Source organism: Asterias amurensis, chromosome 4 (assembly GCF_032118995.1).
Source record: "Asterias amurensis chromosome 4, ASM3211899v1".
NCBI classification, from domain to species: domain Eukaryota; kingdom Metazoa; phylum Echinodermata; class Asteroidea; order Forcipulatida; family Asteriidae; genus Asterias; species Asterias amurensis.
In genome coordinates, this window is record NC_092651.1 from 16,318,025 (window position 1) to 16,343,662 (window position 25,638).

At 35.6% G+C, this 25,638-nt stretch overlaps 1 protein-coding gene across 3 annotated transcripts in view; it reads left to right on the forward strand.

Moving 5' to 3' along the window:
- The first annotated feature begins 6,149 nt into the window (after positions 1–6,149).
- Positions 6,150–25,638, forward strand: part of LOC139935762 (uncharacterized) — an 84,980-nt gene continuing 65,491 nt past the window's right edge. For 2 of the 3 annotated variants that reach the window (XM_071930329.1, XM_071930332.1), the window contains exon 1: positions 6,151–6,410. In XM_071930329.1, the coding sequence (XP_071786430.1) occupies positions 6,333–6,410 (78 nt within the window). In that variant the 5' untranslated portion in view covers positions 6,151–6,332. Of the gene's footprint in view, positions 6,411–25,638 lie in introns of all 3 variants that reach the window. The other variant, XM_071930328.1, reaches the window with a different exon arrangement.

Sequence of the window (25,638 nt, forward strand, 5' to 3'; positions counted from 1 at the left end):
TAATGTTATATTTGCATGGGGGATATGGTTAAAATCAAAATTAATACAGCTCATAGAGCTATATGGAACTATTATATATCCCTCGTTTGTTTTAAGATCTTCCGTTTCACAGAAAATTTCACTGATTAGTTTTATAATTATTTTGAAAAATTGAAACACATTTTCTTTCCTCAAAACTAATTAATAACTTGCAACGTAGACTTTGCATAGATAGAGACAGTTTACAGGCCCAATAAATTCATTGAATAAAGGTTTCCATCTGTATGGGCCCAATTTCATAAAGCCTGTAAGCACAAAAACTTGCCAACCACAGACAAACATTGCTAAGCAGAAACTGGTTACCAGCAAAAAGTCCTTAAAGTTTACAATGTTGTGACTGGTGCCCCACCCATTTTTTGTAGGCATAGAACTTAGCTACTAAGCAGTATTTGTTTATCAGTTTGTTGAAGAAGATGTAGACTAAGCGTTATTCGTCGGTAGATGGCGCCCTTTATATGGACCGTTAAAAAGTACCAAAATATTATTTTATCGTCTGCTCTCTGTGGAGAAAAAGGCGCAGTAAACAACACACGTGTCGAAAAACGAACCAGTCTAAATTAATGCGTTGTGAAACTAAGATTCGTCGCCCAATATCGAGTCGGTAACTCGACTTTAAGTTTCGCGTCAAGCTAGTTTTATTGAATATTTTAGTCATGGCAACCTGTTGATAAATATGTTACTTTTGAGCTTTTTTGCAGTGCAACTGTCAAGTTCATATTTATGGTACGTACCCAAAGAATGTATAATTTATTTAGCATGTGAGAATTCTTTATTTTATATATACTTTTGATGAGAAATTGTGAGTTATTTATAGCACCAACATAATCAAATCATCGTGTTTTACTTTTATGTGTGCACTGAACTGCTCCGTACACGTACCACTCCCCCTTCAGGAAAAGTGGGTCTGTTCCTTCCTTGCTAAGTGCCAAGTCCGGACTCAATGTAGGTATAATGGCAATACTTCCAATAATAAGCATTGTAAAATTAAAGCCATTAGGAAAAGTTTCCGTATGGCGCCACCACTTTTTCATTCGAAATAAAATAATATAGTATCTAATTTACCTGATTGATATATCCCTTTTTGTAAAAATGAGTGAAAAAGTGGTGGCGCCATACGGAAAGTTATCCTCACGCTATTATGCCTTTTTCTTTGAATTGGGAAAAAAATAATGATGCAATATATCAACCGATGCCCTAATTATCTTCATTTGTTAATACGAAGTATGCAAACATATTAAAACTTGATGGACATTTAAATGTTCACACCACACACCGATCTTGGATGACTTCAACTGGCCCCATTTGTTTTGAGTTTTTCCTATTTTCACGGCAAACAAGAAAGTATGGTCTCCCGGTGAAGCCATACATGGAAGAAACATCTGCAGTGACTACAAGTGTTCTTTGAGACTCTGTGTATGACTGTATAGCCAGCAGTTGCCTTCATTTTATTCAAAATATTTCTTTATTAAATTTTTAAAATTACCATGGTAACTTGCAAAAATTTTTAAAAAATAAAACAAAAATAAAAAGTGTGAACAATTACTGGCTTCAAAATCTGATTTCTATTTATTTTTTTCTACTTTTTTTCTTAATATTTATAATAAAGCGTATTAATAAACAGTGATAATTGAATCAACAAGCTGATGTTTAAATTTTAATATAAATAATAGTATTGATACGAGGGTTACAAAATAAAAATCTCAAAAAATATTAGAAAATGATATAAGGCACATGGCTTCTTTAAGCCTCTGTATTTTTCTTTAAGAATGCTCAGCAAAACATTCAGTCACATGATTTTGATCATCATGAATTGTGAATTGAAATAGTGTTTGATGAAACTTTTTCGTTGGGCAAATATTTTTTTATGGCCTCAACATTATGACATATTTTTGTACCTTGTAGAAATACCTAAAATACCAACTTTTTTGCAGTTACAAGTGCAAATGACCAGTGGAGCATTACGTGTTTCTAAGTTTTGGTCAAAGAAGAGGAGACTCTTTGCTTGGCAAATAAAACCACACAATTTTTATCTAGGGACTGTTTACATCGCGCACAGAGAGGTAAAAGATTTGCCACGATATTAGGGACACCTCGAAAACAGGACCTCCTACGATACACTTTCGGTGTAGAAAAGAAGAAAAAAAGAAAAAAAAGTTCACGGATTTACAAATAATTTACAGGGTTTACAGAAGGTAATGGTGAAATACTTCTCTTGAAATGTTAGTCCATAAAATGCTTTACTTTTTGAGAAACATTAAAACAATATAGTTCTTGATAGCGAGAATTACTGATTTATAGTAAACACATGTCATGACACGCGAAATGCGTGGAAACAAGAGTGGGTTTTCCCGTTATTTTCTCCCCACTCCGATGACCGATTTTCACAGGATTGTTATTTTATTTATATATAAGTTGTGATACACGAAGTGTAGGACTTGGACAATACTGTTTACCGAAAGTGAATAATGGCTTTAACAACAATTTGTTGTCATTCACTCAGCAGTGATGGGCTCAAAAAACGGCTTGTGCTGTGTGACATTTTTTCAATTGAATTACTGTTCCAAGTTCAATTTTAACTCTACAGTTGCCTACATTTTCAATTTGAGTACATTAACAAACCTTGTTAAAAATAAATATAACAAGTACAAAATAGAATTCTTTTTAATTCAGTAATTCCGTGTTTCACACTCAGTTTAAATAAGGACAGGAAACTATACAAAATATATTCCAGCTCGTAAAAGTCTGACTCTGTTCTGAATCTGAGTGCGCCCTTAATATATGTGTTTTTAAGTGAACGCAAAGTAGAAACCCGTGCAAGTAACTTGCCTACACAACCACAAGTTCAAATCTTGCACAGTTGCAAGTTTTAGACTATTCTGCCGGTTTCTACATTACGTTCCTCACGTGCAATTCTCCTTCGTACCAGTAAAATGTGTAGTTGCGATAACGTGAGAAGTTATAAATCGCAACTATAAAATATGTAGTTGCGATGGCGATGCCGTCGGCAGGAGGGTTACATTATCGCAACTATAAAATATGGAGAACTTGTCAAAGCACTGTAGTAAAAAATTCTGTGCATGCCCAATCATCATTGATAACAACGATATTACATGTATGAGACACAAACTAACTTTCTGCTTCTTAATCGCAAATCCCGCCTGGCACTGGCAGATTGTTCTCAATTGTCAGAAGGCATTGTGGGAAGGAAAAAGGGGAACTGTGGATGAATTTAATAATTACTTATGGCAAATTGAAAAGTACTTCTTCGACAACAAAAAACCCAAGCGGGACTGCAACAGAACATGCAGTCCTATTTTTAAACAGAGATTTTAAGATTTGTAAATTGATTCCAATTCTGCCACCCATAGCAATACAAATGCATCCTATATGCCCAGTGCAGGCACGAGTTTAGACTACAATTTGAGCTGGTGTTAACATTGAGCTAAATGTTGTCCATGCCTCTGCACAATGTTATTTTTACAACTTTTTTGGACCTTCCAGAGTCATCATTTTCCTTTGAAAATTTTTTGTTGTCTCAAAGAAACCATGACCAAGAAAGTACAAGGGTTCTCATAATATCTGCTTGATGTTCTCCTGTGAGAAAATAATGAGATGTTTTCACCATGAGTTGAAAAACCTCAGCTGTATGCAACGGCTGATTATCGCCCTGTTGTTCTGGAATCACGGAACACTTGGACAAATTAGGCCAAATTAAAAATAAAACTGGTTGATCGTCCCTTCCCTCATCCCTTTTTTCCCAATATTTGTTTTTTAATTTTGTTTTCAAAAAGAAAATTTGTCTGTGTATTTCTCATCAAACTAAAAACTATGAAGTAAGTGGTGACTTTAAACTGAAGAAATGATGGCCAGTTTGAATTAAAATGCTTGGCGGACCATCTTTGAAAAAAATAAAAAAATAAAAAGGCCCTTATCCTTCTCTTTATGGAAAACCCTGATGATCGACTTTATTTTACTTGGCCTTACCTCCCAATTAGCTGAAAACGATAATAAACATTGTGGCAGCTTGTCAATTCTTGTATTCCACATTTCAAAGATCTGGAATTGTGGATTACATAATAACACCTGGACCCAATTACATAGAGCGGCTAAACGACCGATGTTGTGCTTACTGCGCGATTTCCATTTCATTGCGCTGATTACCGTAAGCACAGTAAGGCATGCTAACCTTGCAGTGCTTACTGCATGAAAATAAATGACGTCACAATACAAATCCATGGTGAACACGCAAGAATGACACCTAATTTTCTTGCTAACCTGTGAAATACGTATACAACCTTAGCAAATTTGTCTGGTACATTAAGCACAAAAAGTTGCTTACCGTTAAGTAGCCCTATGAAATTGGGCCCTGGAGAAAGAGAATCCCATGTTCGTCCATGGAAACAAATCCTAGCGCAAGCACAGTCTGTGCATGCATGCTGGACAAGGAAATGTCTGGTTAGGTTGAATATTATACACATATTGACTGGCAATGAGGTAACTAGTGTACTTCTATTCCCCAGAGGGACTTTGAGTGACCAGAAGAGCGACCTATTTCCGGAGGCCGAAGGCCGAGGGAAATAGGCCCCTCTTCTGGTCACTCACAGGCCTGAGCGGGAATAGACGTACACTAGTTACTGAATTATGCCAGTCAATATGTGTTTTATAACACAGCTCGGTCTTAAATGTGAAATAAGAACAGAAATCTGGAAAAGAAAGGAAGTTTTGTAGTTCCTGTTCACGATTCAAGTCAAGAGAGGGCGCTGTAACCGGGCACCATTTTCAAAGACTAGTGCTCGCTCGGGAACTAGTTCCCGCAAACACGCGCGCACGATCACTAGACTATATTAGTTCATCCCACGTGACCGTGTTTCACCCAACCAGAATATAATACAAGCAAGAGGTGTGTTATATTCAATACAAAAAAAGGTTGTTCCGAAGTGGTTTAAATGTAGATCATTGCCTATGGTGGAAATAACATTGTAAAAAGTTTTGATATTGTGGAGAAAACATATGGGGGTAAATTTTCACTGAAGATCATCTCCAGATCATGTGATCGACAAGGTCAAAAGGTTATCAAACCGAAACCCTGATGTTCCTACAAAAAATGTAATTGGCAGATTTGGAAAGCTTTGTAATTTCCTTTCCCAATACACCAAGTTCAACCAGTTTGACCCAGTGGTTACCGATTTATAGTCGTTTGAATACCGGTGGTCGTGCACTTTTTGACAGAAATTTGAGCTTGTTGAGCCAAAAGTACCCCATAAACTAAATTTCAGCTCACCAGTAAGTTATGTAATATTTTCATTTTGATAGGTTTTGATGGCCTATGGAAAACAACATAAAAGGGAGTACTTTCTACATTATTTGCAAATTTGACGTTGTTGGTAAGTTCCTTGTTTGATTCTACAGAAGAAAAAAATAATGTTTAAATAATAATAAATAAAGTTTGTCCTTTTAACTTCTGGAATTACAAATTAGCGAAACCTTGATGTTCATTTTTAAAAGACACTTCTGATGACGCATAGATTGTAAAAATTCATTGAGTGGTTGACTGCATGAACGGTTCATGGAGTTTTTTTGTTTTGTTTTCAATATTTAATTTTGATTTAATGTAATTCGACACCTTATGACATCATCACGAGGTCATCGTTCAGATGTGGTCTTGATATAGCAGAAATGATATGAAATAATTATAACATAGTTTGTGAATTTTACCTTCAGTTGAAATTGTCTTTTGAGTGATTGGCTTTTAATTACGTAGCATTACAAAGAAAAACAAAAGCTGTGTTAGAGTCTTCAAAATATAACTGCTTTCATACTCTGGAAATACAAATTGTTGTTCTCTTTTAAAACATCTTGAAACATAAAGTCTTGAAACATTTAAGACTAAGAAACAGAATAATATTGTTTATTTGTTTGTTTTGAATCTTGCATTGTTTGAAGCCTGTCCCTAATGGGCTCTCCAGACAGACACTACTCCACACAAATACCATTGTGTGAATACATTCATATTTGATTACTGCCACTTCCACAGCATGACCACGTTTATGTAGGCCGAGTACACACAACCATTAGTCTACCAGTCATGTACAATATAACACACAATAATCTAACTGATTGGCTGACTTCAATGCTTCAATACAATCAATTTAAGACTGACCCTAGTCTTAATTACCAGGCCTTAATGTAAAACAAAAAACTAGCTCGCTCGACTCTCATTGAAACTGTCCGTCCACGTTTTATGCGGCATCCATTTACTAATTCATTACGGTTGAAACTATGTCATATCATCCATGGATGGTAGGAGGGAAAATCGACAGGGATGCTGTATTGCTAGCCTGGCTTGGGTGTACATGGAGAATGCGACAATTGTAAGTTAACTGGCTTGGCTTAATGCATGCATGATGATAACTGGCCTTTTGAATACTTAATTTGAAGGACACTTTTTCTTGTGATATTAATTAGGAACAACCTCTTGCTTTTCTTTCAAGAATAAAAAATAAAATGTTTTTTTTTTAAATTTCATTTGTTCATTGTAAAAAGTATGTTTATTAAACAGGGCTATTGGCTTTATTTTATTAACTTTAATTTATAAAACATTTATGTACAAATTTAGCCAAGTGAAGTGCAATAACTTGACAATATTTAATCCTTTGACGTATATTTTGAGTGTATGTTTGTGTGAGCAGGTTACTGTACATCATTTCCTTTTTGTTTGGTATTTGTGTGACGTTTTCTGGATTTACTTAAGATTTGATTTGTTAAAACAGATTATTTCATGTGCATCTACAGTGAACTAAAGTCATTCGTTATTATTCTTACAACTTATTTCTACTGTGAGGTTACATAAATGCAAAGTTTAAGTTATATTGCATGATGGCCGTTTGTGCAATATCAAAAGATGCTAGGGAAAATGTATCAAGCAAACATTAGATATTAATGAATTTGAATCTTAAATGCGCTTTGTAATGTTGAGTAACATCTCGTATGTTCAATGTAATTCAAAAAGACAAAATAAGTAATTGTAGGCTTGTCCCAACCGGATTTGGCGGAGTAAAACTGAAATGATGCAATTAACGCAAACAGAACTTCTAATAATGAAAGCACAGACCTAGAATCACACGTAGGCCATGAAGGCCAAAGATAGCATATAAATTTTAAAATGTAAGGAAACAAAAGTGTCTGACATAGTGGTTGGCTGGAAGAATCTCTTGAGGGTAATTTGTAATTGAAACAACAAGACTAAATTAAGGGAATAAAAGGGTTGCGATGAGTTCTTAAACTGCCGTTTAAAACTGGCAGGGTCGTGGCCGTGCTATACCGTGCCTTTATCGCATGACCACGGCCCTGCAAGGTTTTAAACGGCAGTTTAAGAATGAGTCACTACTCTTTTATTCCTATTCATAAATGCCTTTTTGGTTAAAAGGCGTAATAAAGTAAGAAACTCAGTAAAACTTATCCATTTTCCGACATCCTTGAGCTCTGTACGTGTGTTGCATTTTTATGTATGAGACAGTTTTCGGATATATGCATTCGTGCGCGTGTACAGTATGCATTTAGACGTATCCGAAAACATTCAGTTATAAACAGGTCCAGCTGGTCATTATCAACCATTTAAAAAAAAACACGTGATGCGCTCTCCACTAATAGGAATAGCGAAACTGTCTGAGGTATTTATGAATGAAGGTTAATGTAACTTGGTATAATTCAAGTATGATTAATGTTGTTCGTTCCCTCCACTGTAATTGCAAATAATCCAACCATGACCTTCAAACACCCTTGTGACAAAAACCAATATTGCTGCAGCTGCTAAGAGAATGCGTTACACGCTATAGTGTGAAATAATGTAATCATCAGCGCAGTATGTCAACCCTAAGTAGCCAGCCATAGAAATATGAATTCCAGAAATGTTTTGAACTTGTCAAAATATGGATTTGTAAAATCTATGAATGCAAATGTTCATTTTCTTCTTGGTGTGTTACTGATCTACACGTAGAGTGAGAACTTACATAACAAATTAACAGAGGTAATCTATGTTTGAAAAAAACAAGAACAAAATTAAATTGAAGATTAATGTATGATTAATGTTATCAATTTTAGAAATGTTTTGAACTGTCAAAATTGGATTCATAAAGTCTGTGAATGCAAATGTTCAATTTCTTCTCCCAGTGTGTTGTGGTTACTGATCTGAAAGTAAAAAACCATACCTAATTTTAGAGCTTTGCAAAAACACCTTCTAATGTTGTTAGGCACTGTGGGTTGCTCTACGTGTGGACATTATACATTTGACAAGGATGTTTACATTGTGTAGGCGTGTACCATATCCAGCTTATTTAGGTGGTAGAATAAATTGACTTAAATGTACAAAGGCCTTGAACTTGGACTATGACTGTTAAAGGGCAAACCATGAGAACCTGCTCGAAAAACAGAAGGATTTCTAAATTCTAAAACTTACTAAGGGGGTTTACATCGTACAAATGTTGGCAAAAGCCATCAATTGGGAATGTTGAGAATTGTGTTACTGTATGAGCTGAGGAATATTTATCTTTAAAATCTGTACAGTAATAAAAGCTGTCAAAGCTAAATTTTTAAAATTTAGGTGCATGTACTGTACCATGCAATACAAACACAGGTTATTTGTCAATTCTTAATTCACAAAACCATCACGTTTTGAGCACATAAAATACACTTTTATTTATTAAAATTTTATTTTATTTTTACTTTTTAAAACCTCTTAAACGCTTGTGCACTCTGTTGTCTTCATTAATTAATTAAATCCCTCTGAACAATATTTTCAAATTTCCCTAATTGAGCTAAACAAATAATTTCTCCAAGAAATTTAAAGGCATATCGGAAACACTGTAGAGCGTTGACCGTATTTGAATTAGAATAAATATATTTAACCTTGAAGACACATTGACATTGAGAAACAAGTGAGGTATTTTTATGGACTAATTTATTTCAAATACGGTCAACGCTCTACACAGCTTCCTGTATGAATAATTCTCAGTTAATAAGTAGTAGGGCCAACACAAGAGATCTAGATGCTTCCAACTGATGAATATTAATAAGTTGTGGCCAGGTAACTACGTGAAGTCTGTCAGTTCACAGTGTGGTAGCTTCATTACGCAGACTGGCATTCATTCACGATTGATTTTGACAATTATGTTGATTTTGTTCAAATTTGTCTCTTATTTTAAAGTATTCTCACTTGGTGTATCCCAACATCTGCACTTAGATGTAGTCTGTCAGCTCATTGAGGTGTAGCTTCATTACACAGACTGGCATTCATTCAACAACCATTGATTTGGACAATTATGTTGATTTTGTTCAAATTTGTCTCTTGTTTTATTAAGTTGGAAAAAAATCCCTTTGACAAGTTTTCCCTTTATTTTAAAAACCAGGCATGAAATTCTTTAGTCTGTTTTTCTTTTTCTTTTTTGCCCTCAGAAAAATCTGAAAACTGGTTATTATTAAGGCCTTAAATGTCTGTATTTTAGAGCCTACACATTGTGATGGTCAGCCCTTGTATAGACTCAATAAAAATGTTCCTACTTTTTCCCAAGGACCAAATATCATTGTGTAAAACCCGCATGTTCGTTGTAAAACAATAGGCTGCACTTAGAAGAATGATTCATGCCTGCCAATCATGCAGCTCAATACTAAGATTGATGTATGAATTGTTTTTAACCCCTGTGTGTACTTTCATCACTTCTTACTCCATGACTATATCTAATCATTACATCCCCTTACCATACAACAACTTTAAAGCCATTATACACTTTCGGTAAACAGTATTGTCCAAGTCCCACACTTCGTGTATCACAACTTATATATGAAATAACAAACCTGTGAAAATTTAGGCTCAATCGGTCATCGGAGTCGGGAGAAAATAACGGGAAAACCCACTCTTGTTTCCGCACGTTTCGCTGTGTCATGACATGTGTTTAAAATAAATCCGTAATTCTCGCTATCGAGAATTGATATTGTTTTAATGTTATCTCAAAAAGTAAAGCATTTCATGTTGCAATATTTCAAGAGAAGTCTTTCACCATTACCTTCTGTAAACCCTGTAAATTATTTGTAAATCTGTGTCCTTTTTTTTTTTTTTTTTTTTCTGTACCGAAAGTGTATAATGGCTTTAAGGACTCTCATTTTCTGACATCCATGTCATATGTTTCCATGAATAAATTGATCTCTGTGTTCACTCTTAGGTTTCTTGGTTTGATTTGGTTTGATTTACGGCAGAGTGGTTTTGAAATTATTCTAATCATGTGAAAGAAAATAAGCCTTAAAAAATTTCACTGTAGATGATCACAATGTACATTAAGGATATGTATATTGATTTTTCAATTAATATGCATTAAAAGTAATGTTTTTACATGAATCTATGCAAGCATTAATGTTCGGTTTAAAGGCACTGGACACACACTATTGGTAAAAATTATCAGCATAAAACCTTCCTTGGTGATGAGCAATGGATAGCTGTTGACAGTATATAAAACATTGTGAGAAACGGCTCCCTCTGAAGTATCAGTTTTTGAAATTTTGCGGTAATTTCTCACTCAAATATTTGAATCTGATCAAAGACCTCATGCCTGAAGCCCTTATAGGCACCTGAAAACACAACTTTGTGCGTCAAGGGTGTTTTTTCTTGCAACTTTCAATGACTAATTGAGTCCAAATTTTCACAGATTTGTTATTTTATGCATAACAAAACACTTAGTGAGAACACTGGTCTTTGACAATTACCAAAGGTGTGCAGTGCCTTTAAATGCATAAAGTATGTAATGTCGTGACATGAATCTATGCAAGCATTAACGCTTGGTTTAAGGGCATACATTGAGTCTCAACTGTACGTTGTGGAGATTCTGAAATGTGCTCATTTCTAATGATGTGTGAAAACATACCGTACAGTACATAAAAAATTGATTTAAAGTTGCTATGTCAGATTTTAGGCCGATTTGACCCAAAATTTTGATGGGGGTCGAGAAAGTTACAAGCTTTCGTTTGAGCCATTGCTCGAAAAAGTCTGATAATTATTAGTAGCAGTGAAATAAAGTACTCAAAATTTGTGTGTCAGGATCTCGACAATATATCACGTGACCAATTCTTATGTGTTTTATTAGAAACGTTTTAAATTTTTATCATGGTTAAGCTTGGGCGATATCACGATATTATCGAATATCGCGATACTAATTTGGAAACGATTTCGATATCGGATCGATTTGGTTTTAATCGAAATATCGATATATCGCAATATATTGTGACCGATTAAGTATCGCAATATCGCGATGTACTTCTTAGCTGAAACATCTTGCACCCCATAGGTTTGGAGTAAAACCAGAAGAACAGGTCATTAGAACACCTCTCTTATGCTATGACTGTCTCTTCTACAACTTTCACTGAGAGTTTGAAGACTGATGATGTCAAATTTAATTAATCGCGATTATATCGAATATCGTGATATATTGTCGGCGATATATCGTGAATAAAATAAATCGATATCGCCCAAGCTTAATCATGGTTCCTGACCATTAAAAGTAAAAGTTAAACTTTTTTTCGTTAGAGCAGGTGATACTCTTTGAAATACCATTCACTCAAAAAAATCTATTTTTTAATGTTTGGGGCCAAAAATCTGACATAGCATCTTTAAAGAGCAACATTGGTAATAGCCAGTTCCTGTACCTACCCTCAGTGATACCTAATCTTTAGTAAAATGGGGCCCTGTTGAAGGAGAAGTTAGGCTGCTTTTATTTGATTGCCAATATGTTTAAAATGTTTCAGGATTTGAGTGGTCTGTGTTAAATAACACTTTCCCCTGTGATGAAATGTCAATGTAAGAAACTAACACTATCGTGTACATAGTTACCTCACATTATTGAGTGAATTGTCCCAATCATACTGAAAGAAGCAGTTCGATCCTGCAACTAATGTACTATCAAAACATTTTTTATCGTTTTTATTTGAATTTGTTGGAAATGCATAACAAAAAAATTGCAGTGGGGTAAACTGGGTTTAAACATCTATGGTCATGCACCGTTTGCAGGTTTTTAACTGCTAATCACAAGTCTACCATCTTTGATGCCAAATTGCATTATGATGAACTAGCTAAATGGCTTACACTGGCACACACATATTCTTGAAAGATATCGCCTGTACATTACATTACATTTCAATTGGCAATTATCGTTCGAAAATTCACATAAGGAAGGCAAGGAGACAGTCTATCCAGTTTTCTCACCCAGCAGTTCATCATGAAATTCAAATCACAGCTAGAAAAGAAAACATGGACGGGTCCAAGTACCAAAAGCATTTATAATATTTTGATCCATTTGTTTGTGGGATCTCTTCTCAAGTAATTCCTGCTATTGGCAACTACATACCATGTATGATCACAAAACGAATGTTGGCGATCTAGAATAAGAATAACTCTGTATAATTAAAGTGAACTTAAAAATACTTGGCACTGTCTACATGAGACTGAAACTCTCTTTCAAATAAAATACATAAATTATGCTGTTTATATAATTACCCCCATATTTTTCTCGTTAGAGCAGGTGTATCCTACCTGCCTGTCTAATTAGTCACTGTGCCCATTCATAGGATATACCAATATCATCTGCTTGGATCAAGGTACAAACAATTTTTATTGGTTTTCATAACTACCCATCAGTTCCCCCCCCCCGAACCCCCCCCCCCAAAAAAAAAAAAAAAAAAAATGGAAAACAAGAAAAACAAAACAAGTGTCATATATACTGTTTTATATATGCAAAAGTCATCAATGGCTGGCAAGGTTTTAAATGTCAACAACAACAACAACAACAAAGATTTACTATTATATATAGCTTCCAAAACCAGCAGGTCTACCTTTTTTTGGTATTATATCTTAAATTGAACTCAATACAAATAATCTATTAACTTGATCAAATATCCTGAGGTGGTACAATGTGCAGTAGTGTTGATCCAGTGGCACGTCGAACCCTTCTGTTGCCCAAAAGTTTGCACGTATTGTTCGTCCGCAATTGCGTCAATGGCTAATGATATTAAACATGCTACAAATCACCTTGACACACCATGGGTTCAACATCACACCCCCTGTGTCTGATATCATTTGCATATGAATGGGATGGGTGGGTAGTCCACTCTCAACACACCTTGCGGGGATTCTGAACCAGAATCGCAACAGATTCGCATTACTACGACTAGTAATTTTCATGACCAGTTACAGCTTGCCTACTTGAAAACCATCCGATACTTATTTTACATCAACCACTCAAGATTGACATTGTTAGTGATGCAACCGGTGATTTAGAATTGAACAGTTGATCAGCTTGCGGCACACTCTGTTCGTTGGACTGACGGCGCATAGGCCTACATGTTGTAGTCTTACTATATTGTGTACACATGTGGGGTGTGTACGTATTGAGAATGAAGGCAAGCCCTGTCATCGGGAGCATGTAGTAGAAAGAGTCGCTCAGATTGACCATTAAGGAATCCGCATCTATTCAGCTCTATTCGTCATTCCTGCATCAATGAAAATATTTGAATATTTGTATCAAATATTATCAGCAACTGATTATCGGCTACCCATACTGTTTGCAGAGATATGGTTTCAACACCTTTCTAGGTTAATTCCATATGGTCAGTTGACTCTATTCTTATCGTGTTGAAAGAAACCTACAAGGATTGTAGGTTGTGCAGTCTGCTGAAACCGTGAGTACATTTTGCTGCTGTTGGTTTACATTCTATGTATTGGTGTTGACTTTATGTCTGCAGGGAAGGATTCTCCAAGCCTCTCAGTTCAATCATTTGGGATCTAATACTCTTCAATATACACTGTTAATATTTGGATTGGTGGTACTTGGGACTTCAATTTTGATATTTGGTCAGATACTGCAGGAACTAGAAATCATGTAATATTGCCCAATGGATTTTTGTTGCTTCTTTTTTCTCTCCTTTTTGACACTTTTGAAAATCATCTAAATTGAACATTTGCGAATGTGTGATTATGTGATCAAATACACGCAGTATGCAGTAAATCTCTACACTTTTAACAAATTACTCAATGAAAAATATGAGCTGTTTTTGATTTTTTAGGTTTATATTTTCACATTTAATATAAAATTTGGTTAAAAGATTTTGCACATTGGTCTCTTGGCAATATAATGATGCACATGAACGTGGTGTGCACGGTGAACACCTCAATGTACTTAGTGCATGTGGCTACATTATAATGCAGGACCAATGACGTTAAACTTCATTTAATTTCTGCATTTCATTTGTGTTTCACTGGTTACTATGGATACCATGTCCATATGCACCCATATTTTACTACTCATTAAATCTTTGATAGTGTGAGATATTTGAATGACTACTAAGGAAACAAATAAATAATTTTAGCTCATTGATTGTTCACATACTGTAACTTTGGTTTGGGGAATCTGCTGTTAAAACTGCAGTTCTCACATGATGGGCCTTAAATTATTAATGTTGAAATAATGAAAGACTCCTTATAAGGGAATGCTGTGCGTGTATCGCGTGATGTGACGCAAATGTTTCAGCCGATGCTCTCGACCAAAAGAATTGAAGAAACTGTCTTATAAGAACAGGTGCAAGGTCGTGTGTCACGCCCATGAATTAACACTTTTTACCGGTCATACACAAAGGTTTATACACACCAACGTGACGCGCTGTCCACCAATAGGAGTAGCGAAACTGTCGGAGGTATTTATGAATATTGGTTTATTCACACCATATTGCAGCCCGAAGGAGGCTGAATTGCATGGTGGTTACTATACACACAGGAAAATTTTAAAAATACAGTCTATAAAAACTTGCAAAAAACCCAAACAGGCGATGACAACTTTAAGAAGAGAAAAAAACAGGGCACAAAACATGCACAAACTCCATACCATGTAAAGCAAGGACAGTTTACTTGCTGTATGATGTAACTAAATGGTGGAGACGCCTGGCTAATAACAGGAAGGAAATGAGGAGTTGTGGACAAAGATTGACCGATGATGAGGATGATGAGACGATCAGATAATCCAATGTGTTGTGTTCATACCCAGGCATGTTATTCTTCCAACTTAATACTGATTTCCGATTTGTTTGCCCTTGATAAAATCAGAAAAAAATGTGATTAAAGCCTGCACTGTGTACATGTATTAGCTCTGTGCTTGTACTCAGTGAAATGTTCCTACATGTTATATTCCGCAAGGACCAGGGCCCACTTTCATAGAGCTGCTAAGCAGAAAAATTTGCTTAGCATGAAATTTCTTTCTTGATAAAAACAGGATTACCAACTGAATTTCAATTCGTCGCATATTGCTTGGTACTGGTATTCAGCTGTTGTTTGCTTAAATCCTGAAAATCACGTGGAAATTCGGTTGGTAATCCTGTTTTTATCAAGGAAGAAATTGCATGCTAAGCAAATTTTTGTGCTTAGCAGCTCTATGAAATTGGGCCCAGTATCATGCCTGTCATACATACAATAAAAAAAGGTTGAACCACACCAATTAATTTATTTTAAAATATTGGTTAATTGGCACAAGAATATATTTAAAAAAAAGATATGTGTCTCGCTCTCCTCATGAAACCACAATGTAATGTGAGATGATCTGCTTATAATATAAGTTATTTAACTTGTATGCCCATCTAAATGGCTTGTTTTACATGTACATGAAATAGGGATGCGCATGTCAAATGATCTTGACAACACTGACATTATGGCTCTTCTTGAAGCAAAAAACCCTATCTGACCTACATACATTTGTACATCTACGCTCTTATGTAAATGTATTAAAGCTATTATACACTTTCGGTAAAGAAAAGAAAGAAAAAAGTTCACAGATTTACAAATAACTTACAGGGTTTACAGAAGGTAATGGTGAAAGACTTCTCTTGAAATATTATTCCATGAAATGCTTTACTTTTTGAGAAAACATTAAAACAATATAAATTCTCGATAGCGAGAATTACGGATTTATTTTAAAGACATGACACGGCGAAACGTGCGGAAACAAGAGTGGGTTTTCCCGTTATTTTCTCCCGACTCCGATGACCGATTGAGCCTAAATTTTCACAGGTTTGTTATTTTATATATAAGTTGTGATACATGAAGTGTGGGACTTGGACAATACTGTTTACTGAAAGTGTATAATGGCTTTAACTGCTTCTGAGATGACAGTGACTCTTTTTTGTGGAAAATGCAAAATGCAGACCTATATATAGGCCCCTGAGTATAACTCCCTGGATGACTTGTTGATCTCTGGGAACACGGTGACCTTGTAAGTTGTAGACATATTTTGGTGGCTTATTGTGTGTACAGTAACCTTCACCTTACTTATCCTAAGTTTGGCATCACACATGTCAAAAAGCAACTATTTTTAACTGGGGGTGTCAAAAGGCAACTATTTTTATAAGTGTTGGGGGAGGGGCTTTCTAGAAACATAGACTTCCAAAGAAACATCAGCCACTTAAGGCATGTTTTAAACACCTGAGGCTTTGCATTAGTTTGCTGACAAAAAGCTTCCTTACTTGACCATGCTTTGACATTCACCCCTGTCGTCACCCAAAGACGTACTAGGCGCCTTTAATACACCTCATCCCAAGCTAGTCAGCTCAAACACCTGTTTTTATATCCTTGGGTCTTGAGACTTTAGACTTTATTGCGACTGGCTGATGGTGCTTGTCAAAAGGCTTTTGTTTTACCTAATAATTAACTATTTTGTAAATCATATCGTGTGCGCCATTTCAGAGTTTTAACTTTAAGGACAATAAAAATGCTACATCAGATTTATTTTTGAAATTTAACAGAAATTAAAATTAAAAAAACTTTAGAGTTTAGAGCTTAAAACCCATTTATTGTTTGATTTGGTTTTGATTTGATTTGATTTGATTTGATTTTTGTTGTTGCAAATACAACACAATAAACAAATAAACAGACAATATGCAGAAAATAAACAATTGCCGAGTAATACTAATACAAAAGTAAAAAATTCAATTCCATTGTGCTCCTGTGAATCAAAGTATACAAGTACTTAAATGCCTACAGCAAAATACAACAAAAATAGGATGGTACTTTAAACAAATGTACAAAAACTCACAAGAAGGTTCAAGGCACGATGGTAAGCCCAGATTTAAAACAGATAAACTGTTTTTAAACTTAAGGTAGATAACCTAAGATATTTTAACATCTTCTATACATTAAAACCGAGTCCGGTCATCATCCTCCAATGCATCTTTGGGATGTGAGGTTTCTTGAGACGAAGACAATGTCCTTCACAGCTTCTTGTGTAATAATTACTCCTTGGTTTTCTAGACACATTCCATTGAACAAGGTCTAGTAGTTAATTAGTACATGGAGCATTCCTTCTTTCATGATCAGTACCATAGAGAGTCCTTGCTCTATGATTAGTTCAAGTTGTACCCTCAACACTGGAAGGGCCAGTACCACCTAAAGCCAAATGAAAAGAAAACATGTTAAACAGCTACCTGAGCGGAATGTTTTCAACAGAAATGGTATTTTTACTTGATTATAATGCACTTGTTCACCATTTTAATGTAATTTTGATATGTGTACACTTCTGAACTTTTTGTTATTATCGATTAAAAAATCAGGCCCCTACCTAAAGGTTTTTTGAAAAACTAAAAACACTTCTGCCGTTGAGAGTGGGCGTCAAAGGACAATGTCGCTGACGTCATTTGTGGGAGTTTGCTTTGTTATACATCCACGCTGCAACAAAGCGGGTTTATCTACTTATGACGTTTTGAGAGTGATTACGTAACGGGGCTTTTCACAAATCTCACAGAAAAGCTCTGGACAAGGGCATACAAAATGATTGTTTTTTTACACAATTGAAACCTATTTATAATCATTTGACTCGATTTCCTTATTCATCGAAAACATTTTAAGTGGAATTCAGCAAAGTTCACGACTTGACATTTTCGTTCAAGCAGGTCTTTAAGCGTCCCCGCTCGCTTCCTTTTAAGAGGCCGCCTCTTTTTTTTCTTTCTTTTTTTTTTCTTTTTTTAAAAGGGAAAATTTTAACAATCTCAGAAAGAAAAAGAAAAAAAAACAGCCGGATGTTTTAAAAAATGTGTCGGGCAGACATTTTGAAAAAAAAGGGTCTCTTTTTCTTTTTTCAAAGAGGCAGGACGCTAAACATTTTTAGCCTAACAGAAACCAAGACATGTCTTCCTGTCTCCCTCCTCTCATTGAGCTATCCCAGCTTCTTGCTCAACTGAAGGACTGTAATGATAACCTTCCCCTTAATGAAACACCTGTACTTGTACTAAACAAGTAATCCATCAATGCTGGCGGCGATCGCTGTGGCTAGACCCAGGCAACAGCACTTGATGACCTTTAGTGAAGGGGTGAGGCTTCATTAATGCTTTGGTCTTAATGCTGCGTTAAGACAATGTAAGATATACACTTATAGGGATGTGATTTCTCTGTTTTTAACCAGAAATCAAGGAGGTTTTTTAAGGGGAAAAAAACATGGTAGTTAAAACCAAAGATAGATAAATGTAAGCAGACTTGCAAGCTTTCATGCTCGAAAGCTTTCACACTTTGCGCTCATAGCGAAGGTTTTTTTTACAACAGAGTCTATCACATCCCTGCACTTTAGATGTACCAGATACCCTTAGTACATCTTAAGGTTGCACCAGAAGCAAAGAGCAAGGACCAGGTGGTTGCAGGAATCCATGATTATAGATTTCATGATTCTAGTTAGTAATCACAGTTTGTAACAACTGGGCTGTGCTCTTTAGTTACTCATGTTACTCTAGTCGTATTCTGTGCTTGAGGTGCCAGCACTCTCAAAGCCTTAAGCCTGGTTCATACTTCCTGGGAATACGAATTTCAACGTAAAAAAAATGCGAGGGATAATTCTCATCAGTTGAATGTGCTCAACTCCTGCGAAACATTCGCAGCGAAAAACAAGGCTATGACGTAAAAATTCACTTTGCATTCGCATTTGCAGGAAGTATGAACAGGGCTTTACATGTACATGTAGTTCAAGATTATAGATCTGTTTTCATCGTGTATTCTGTTATCTTAACTCTGCTTCCTGCAAAGAAAAGGTCACCAAAATTATGGAAATCTGAAACCTGTTTCACACATTGAAAGAAATCCTGTCGCCATAAAAAAAAAATCACCATCTCAGAAAACTGAAATAAGGAAGTAAATTTGTACAGTGTGAGCTGGGAAGGATTTCACAAAGCATAAGGACTAGTCGTATCTCGAGTTAGGACGCGTTACTCATCCTAACTTAGGACTAGCCTTAGTTTTATATATCTCCTAGTCCTAGGACAAGTCCTAAACTCTTAAGTTAGGACTAGTCTTAACTCTTGGTCAGTTACACAACTGCTAAAATAGTTGCGCTAACCATAAACTAATGGATTATTTTGAGATTTGTGAGTCACTGTTGTACGGGATGTGAGGTGTAATTGGGTATCAGAATCAGAGTGAGGGTTGAGATCAGTATACAAGTAAAGAGAACCCTGGGCTGAGTATTCAGAACTGTGACAGAGTTTAGAAGGAAGTTAATGCTAAGCTTTTCAGGCAGGAGGGTTAATGGTGACATTGAGGTTTTTATTCTGGCTCGTTGGTTCTTGTTGAGCATTTTTTCACACGATGGGTTACACAGGATGGACGCAACAGCCAAAGGTAAATTTTCGTCAGTTCAGTGCTGTAGTGAGATATTTTTGTCTGATTATTGTTTCTTGTGGTTGCTAACATGTGAGCAAAATCTGAGATATCAATATAAACCACAAGGGAAACTGACTGGGTAAATTTTGAAATGATTTTTGGGGTTGAACAAAGAATTGACTAGAGTGGGATTTGAACCAACGACCTCCGGATTAACGTGCCGGCGCTCTACCAACTGAGCTACCTAGCCCTATATTGGCGGTGTCCCTGTTTTGTCAATATCTTTGTTCGGGGGTTCCAGTCAGAAGCCAAATAGGGACACCGCCAATATAGGGCTAGGTAGCTCAGTTGGTAGAGCGCCGGCACGTTAATCCAGAAGTCGTTGGTTCGAATCCCACTCTAGTCAATTCTTTGTTCAACCCCAAAAATCAAAATCTGAGATATTGGTATTTTTGTATCTAAATCCCATAGATCTAAATGCAGGACGTTGTCCATTTCTGTGCAGTGGATTTTTTTTTAAATATAAAATATTAAAAAGCAATTCTAAAACAAAAAAGGAACACAATTGGGTATTTTAATAAATAACTTGCCATGGCAAAATATGCCATCTGGAACCATCAAGTTGGCATCTAGATGCTCGCTAGGAGAATCTTGCTTAAAGTGTAATTAAACTTGAAGATTACAATTAAGGCAGTTTCCCATTTGAGATAATTACCAATCTAGTATGGCTTTATAGAACCATAAATACTTCATTGTGCATTTACTTTTAAATACGCTGTATATAATTACTGATGAATAAATTTGCGTTGAGTTTATTACAATTTGTGATAACAAGAAGAACTTGCAGAGTTCCTGACTGTGAAATCCCTAGGTTCTGTACACGTACATGTAGGGCCTACACCTTAATTAAAAAAGTTGTTCTATTGGTTTGTGCTGTTTGATTTCTTCATAGCACGCTATACTTTCCCCAAGTCAATGTAACTGAGAATGCTTCTCACTTTAATTGTATACGCGGGGTGAGTGTTGGATGTCAAGATGCTATGATGAGAAGTGATGTTTTTCTTCAGATGGAGAGATGGATGATTGGAGGTGTAGTTGCCTGCTTGAATCAACAAATCTTATATCTTGGGGTGATGTTTCTTCTGTAAAGAGCACCAACTTGGATTAGAACCAAATTGAAATGGAATTCTTTGCTTGGTATTACTTGTGTTTCAGGGAGACATTCATTTCATGCATCACATACCCTGGTGGATGTTAAAGGGGATAAACGTAGCTAGCAAAATATTATTATGCCCAAGTTTCATAAGAGTAATGTACAGATGCGCATTACAAAAGTAAAAAGCATTGTTTACAGTTATTTATATTTAACTATGGAATACACTGTAAAATACAGTATTGATACTCTAAGTTGTAAATTGCAAGAAGGAACACTGGGGTGAAGGGAGCTTGTTTGTAAGTTTCTATTAAAAGACCTGAAACTTTTGTTGTTGCAAATATGACACATTGTAATGTGACTCTGCGTAGTGTGACGTTCTAACTGAAATGAGTCCTTTCCCACAAAACCCCCAATGTTAAAAATAATTCCCTAGTTACATTTACTAGCACATTTGCGACTGCATGAACATTAATAGAAGTGGGTAAAACTGGTTGAATGTTGGAATGAAGTGATGATGATGCTTCATGAATAAAGATGAATACAAAATATGTTAAACTGGGATAAGATGTTCCTCAGCACATACGGAGGGAGAATCTTGGAGATACATACTTGTGCCCATTTGTCACTGTACCTTATCAATTCATGTTTGGCACACGGACACTGCCACTCAGATACAGTGTAGTATAACTTGCCATTGATGAGAGAGATACTAAAACAGCCAACCTCTTTCAGTCATGTACAATCTTGCCACGCCCCCCCCCCCCCCCCCCCGAATGCCTTGTCGAATCGTGACTTTGACACATCAGAATATATTGGATATTTTAATTACTGTTGTGGTGGATGCAGTCTATGTATGATAGTTAGTAGAAACACCCCCCACTATACAAAATAAAAAGGGAAATTTGTACAACTTTCATTCAATATTACCATAAAATGTAAGCATTTTGTCATCAATAAGAAAATATTATGCAGACAGAGATCTACAAATTGTTTGTAAAATTATGCTAAGTGATTTTGGTTTAATCAGTGTACTGAGTACGCCCAGTGAGAAATGAAGAGTCAAATGTTGATGATACTGACTGCACTGTGGCTGTCTGGAATATGCAAATGATTGAACCAGCCTTAATGCCACTGGGAAATCAGTCTCGCTTTCCATTCATTGAAGGTAGTCTATGCAACTCAAGGACATTAGTGCATATTCACAAAAACCACAGGCGCAATAATAATATAAGAGGGTTTGTAGTATGTTTGTACAAAATTCACATATTTCTTTTTACATAAACTTGCAAACTTCAAACAGAATTCACATATTTTTCTACCTTCAAACACTCAAAATACTATTAATTTTACAAATACATTTGATTTGATCAAGACATGATGAGTCTAGATTTGAGTAAACTAAAAAAAAAAAAATGCAGTCAATGTCAGTTTCCAAAATTGAGAATAAATTTTCATTGAATTGTTGAAATGTCGATCACTGCTGTCAGATTTTAGTGTGTCCTAAAAATCCAGGGCAAAGTCATTTTATTAGCCATTGATTCAAATGGCAAGGAATGTTATCCCATGAGTTACTGGTAGGTAATTAAAATAACAAGCAGTTGTTGGCATGACAGGGTTACTGGCTCTATGTATTAACATTAATGCAGATTACGAATTCAAGCTACAGGCTTGTACAGCGAGGTTAATTCTCATCCAACTGCCAGTTGATCAGTAATAAATTTGGCACGGTCGGGTAGCCTAAAACTGTGTCTCTCCAATTTGGTATTCACAACGCTAACCCGAGATTAGTCTGCACTCGGCGATCAATATTCGCGTGAGATGTCGTCGTTTTTCTTACTCACTGTTTTTTATTTGATCACATGACGTGGATGACAACGTGCGTTTTATAGAAGCCCAGTTTGCAGTGTGGCCCTTGAATGATAAATTGTGTCGATGGTGTGGAGACGCCGAATAAATTCAAAGATTGATGAATATTTTTGGGTTGTGGAATTGGAATGCCTTTAAGGATGAGATATTGCTGTGTGGTCGTATTGCCCTGTAGGCGGCCTGAGGAGCAGTGAAACTTAGACCACTCGTTTTTAATTCTTCCCTCTCTACTGTCAGTATGGTCTGATAGCATGTGACAATTCAGCACGGACGTCATCATCTGAGCACAAGATATCGCTTTGTGAGCCGCATTGTGGAGTGGTCAATTGGAACTATCTCCTGTTGAGATTGGGATTTATATTCAGATTCTTGTGGAGTTTCAGGATGTGTTAACTCATCGGTGGCTGGTCCATGAATGAATAACGTGTAATTAGCTGTAGATTGGACTCCTGTTGCTTTGTGGTAAGTTCACACTATACTAAAAATTGTCTACAAAATATTGTCTTTCTATAAACATAAGTGTATTGATATTTTATTAGGTTGTATCTCAAGATTTGAGTTGTTTAATATTACGCATTTAAGTGATTTTTCAGGCCTGCAGGAATTTCATCTTTGAAACATGTTTAAAGGGCAAGGCCATTTTAATTTTGCAAAGGGCACCTCCATTGGAAAATCTAAAGAAAGTCAGTGGGAAATATTTGAAGGGCATCAAGGCCAAGATAGGGGCAACAAAGCCCAAGGCCTCCGTGGCCTGCGTGTTATTCCAGGCCTGATTTTTAAAATTCTCTGATAAACTGCATTAAATTTATATTTTAATCAATACTTTTTAAGGAAAGTTAACACAGGCTACTTGACCAGAAATTCTGAAGAAGTGTCTAAAATGGAAATAATTTGTGAAATTATTCTTTATCCAAAGTGCTAATGTGTTTTGAAATGACCATAGCAACTGTATGGGTATGTGCTAAAACTGTTTTGTACAGTGCATTATTATCAAATTATGTGTTGTACCGAAATTATCAAACTATCAAATTAGGCCAAAGTAAAATCAATAACAAATTGTTGTTCGGACTTGGTGAGAGAGGTCTTTTTTATTTTCAAATTTATTTAATTATATTTTTTCAAGATAGCCACCATGTATAAGAAAGATGGCTGCCTTAGTCCATTGCAAAGTCACAGCCCGAGTTTTTGCCAACTGCGGTTGGACAACTATAAAAAGCCATAAATGCAAATTAAAAACAGATGGCCATAGCTTGTAGCAATGTTTTAAACACAAATATTGAAAAACATGTTGAAATAAGTGTAAACAAATCAACCTATCATAAGAGATATTCCATATATTTTTTCTTCTTCAAATAACAAATAAACAAAAAAAATCTTTCGATGCGAAATCCAAAATTGGAGCGGGCGAGGAGAAGCAACATGTTATATTTATTTTACGTGGCCTTATCATATGGCTTATTTCTTAGAATTCAGATTTGATTAATTGACTTCAGCATCAACACATAAAAAAGAATGATGTTGAATTTTAGTAATACATGGATGGATTTTGCATTCAGCAGTGAGAGCTAAAGGGACCAGTGGCCGATTTCACATGAGCTAAGATGGATCTTACTGCAAATCAATCGTACTTTGATGGTAAACTGTGATGTAACAATACAAATCATTATAATAATAATAATAATAATAATAAAACAATATTTATATAGCGCAATATGAATTGGCATTCCTCAAAGAGCTTAACAGCAAAATGAAAAGCATTACAAGAAAGAAAAAAACTTGTAGGCCTAAATTCCCCAATTAAATCCCAAAACAAATAATTATAAAATTAGGCCAGACCAGCTGTTACCTACACGTATATTAAATGAAACCATTAAAAATACTACAAACAACTAAAGGATCTGAAAAATTACTCTTTACACTAAAAAGTCAAAATTACATACCTACATGTAAATGCTGAAAATTACACAGAAACTATACACAGTCAGGGAAACAGGTTTTAATTACAGATAACAAGATGGGTCTTTAAAAACAAAGTTTTAAAAACATCTAGCGACTTAGCAGATCTTACGGACATTGGGAGCTCATTCCAAAGTTATAGTATTACTGACATTTTATCTTACGTTGACTATTTAGTGCTTTGTGAAATAGAGACAAGGTTCCATATTGCCATGAGTCAAATATCCCTGTGACTAAGTTCGTAGTGGTTATTACTTTGTTGAGACGATGCTTCTTAACATGTTAATTTGTATGCTTTCACCTTGAATGAAGGTACAGGTAATTCCTTCCCAGTGTGAATCAGACTCCTTGTAAATAAATAACTAGTATGAGAAAATGAGTCACACATTCAGGTTCACAATAAGACGTGTGCGTAATTTTAAAGTTCCTTTTTAGTACATTTAGTTTCATGTTTTCACTCTCAAGTTCTAAAACCCAATTCTTTGAGTTGACAGATTAACTGTTGTTAAGATTCATCTCTGTACCACAAAAAATCAAATATACATTTTATTAAGAGTTGATATTTAGTCAATAAATCAAATCTGAGTTCTGAGAAATAAGCCATATGATGATAAGGACAAGTAAAATAAAAAATAACATGATGTTCCCCGCTGCCTGCTCCAAATGTCTCAAACAAATGTAAGACAATTAATAATTGATTTTGTTTGCTTAGATCTCCATGCTTTTACATTGAATTGTTTTAAAGGAACACGTTGCCTTGGATCGGTCGAGTAGGTCTTTGAAAAACATTTGTAACTGTTTTTTATAAAATGCATATGGGTAGAAAGATGTTGTAAAAGTAGAATACAATGATCCACACAAACATGCCTCGAAATTATGGGAGTCAAATTTTTGACTCCCATAAATGGCCAACCGTGTTAGTTCGCACAGTAAAAGGAAAACCACGCAATTTCGAGGCAAACTT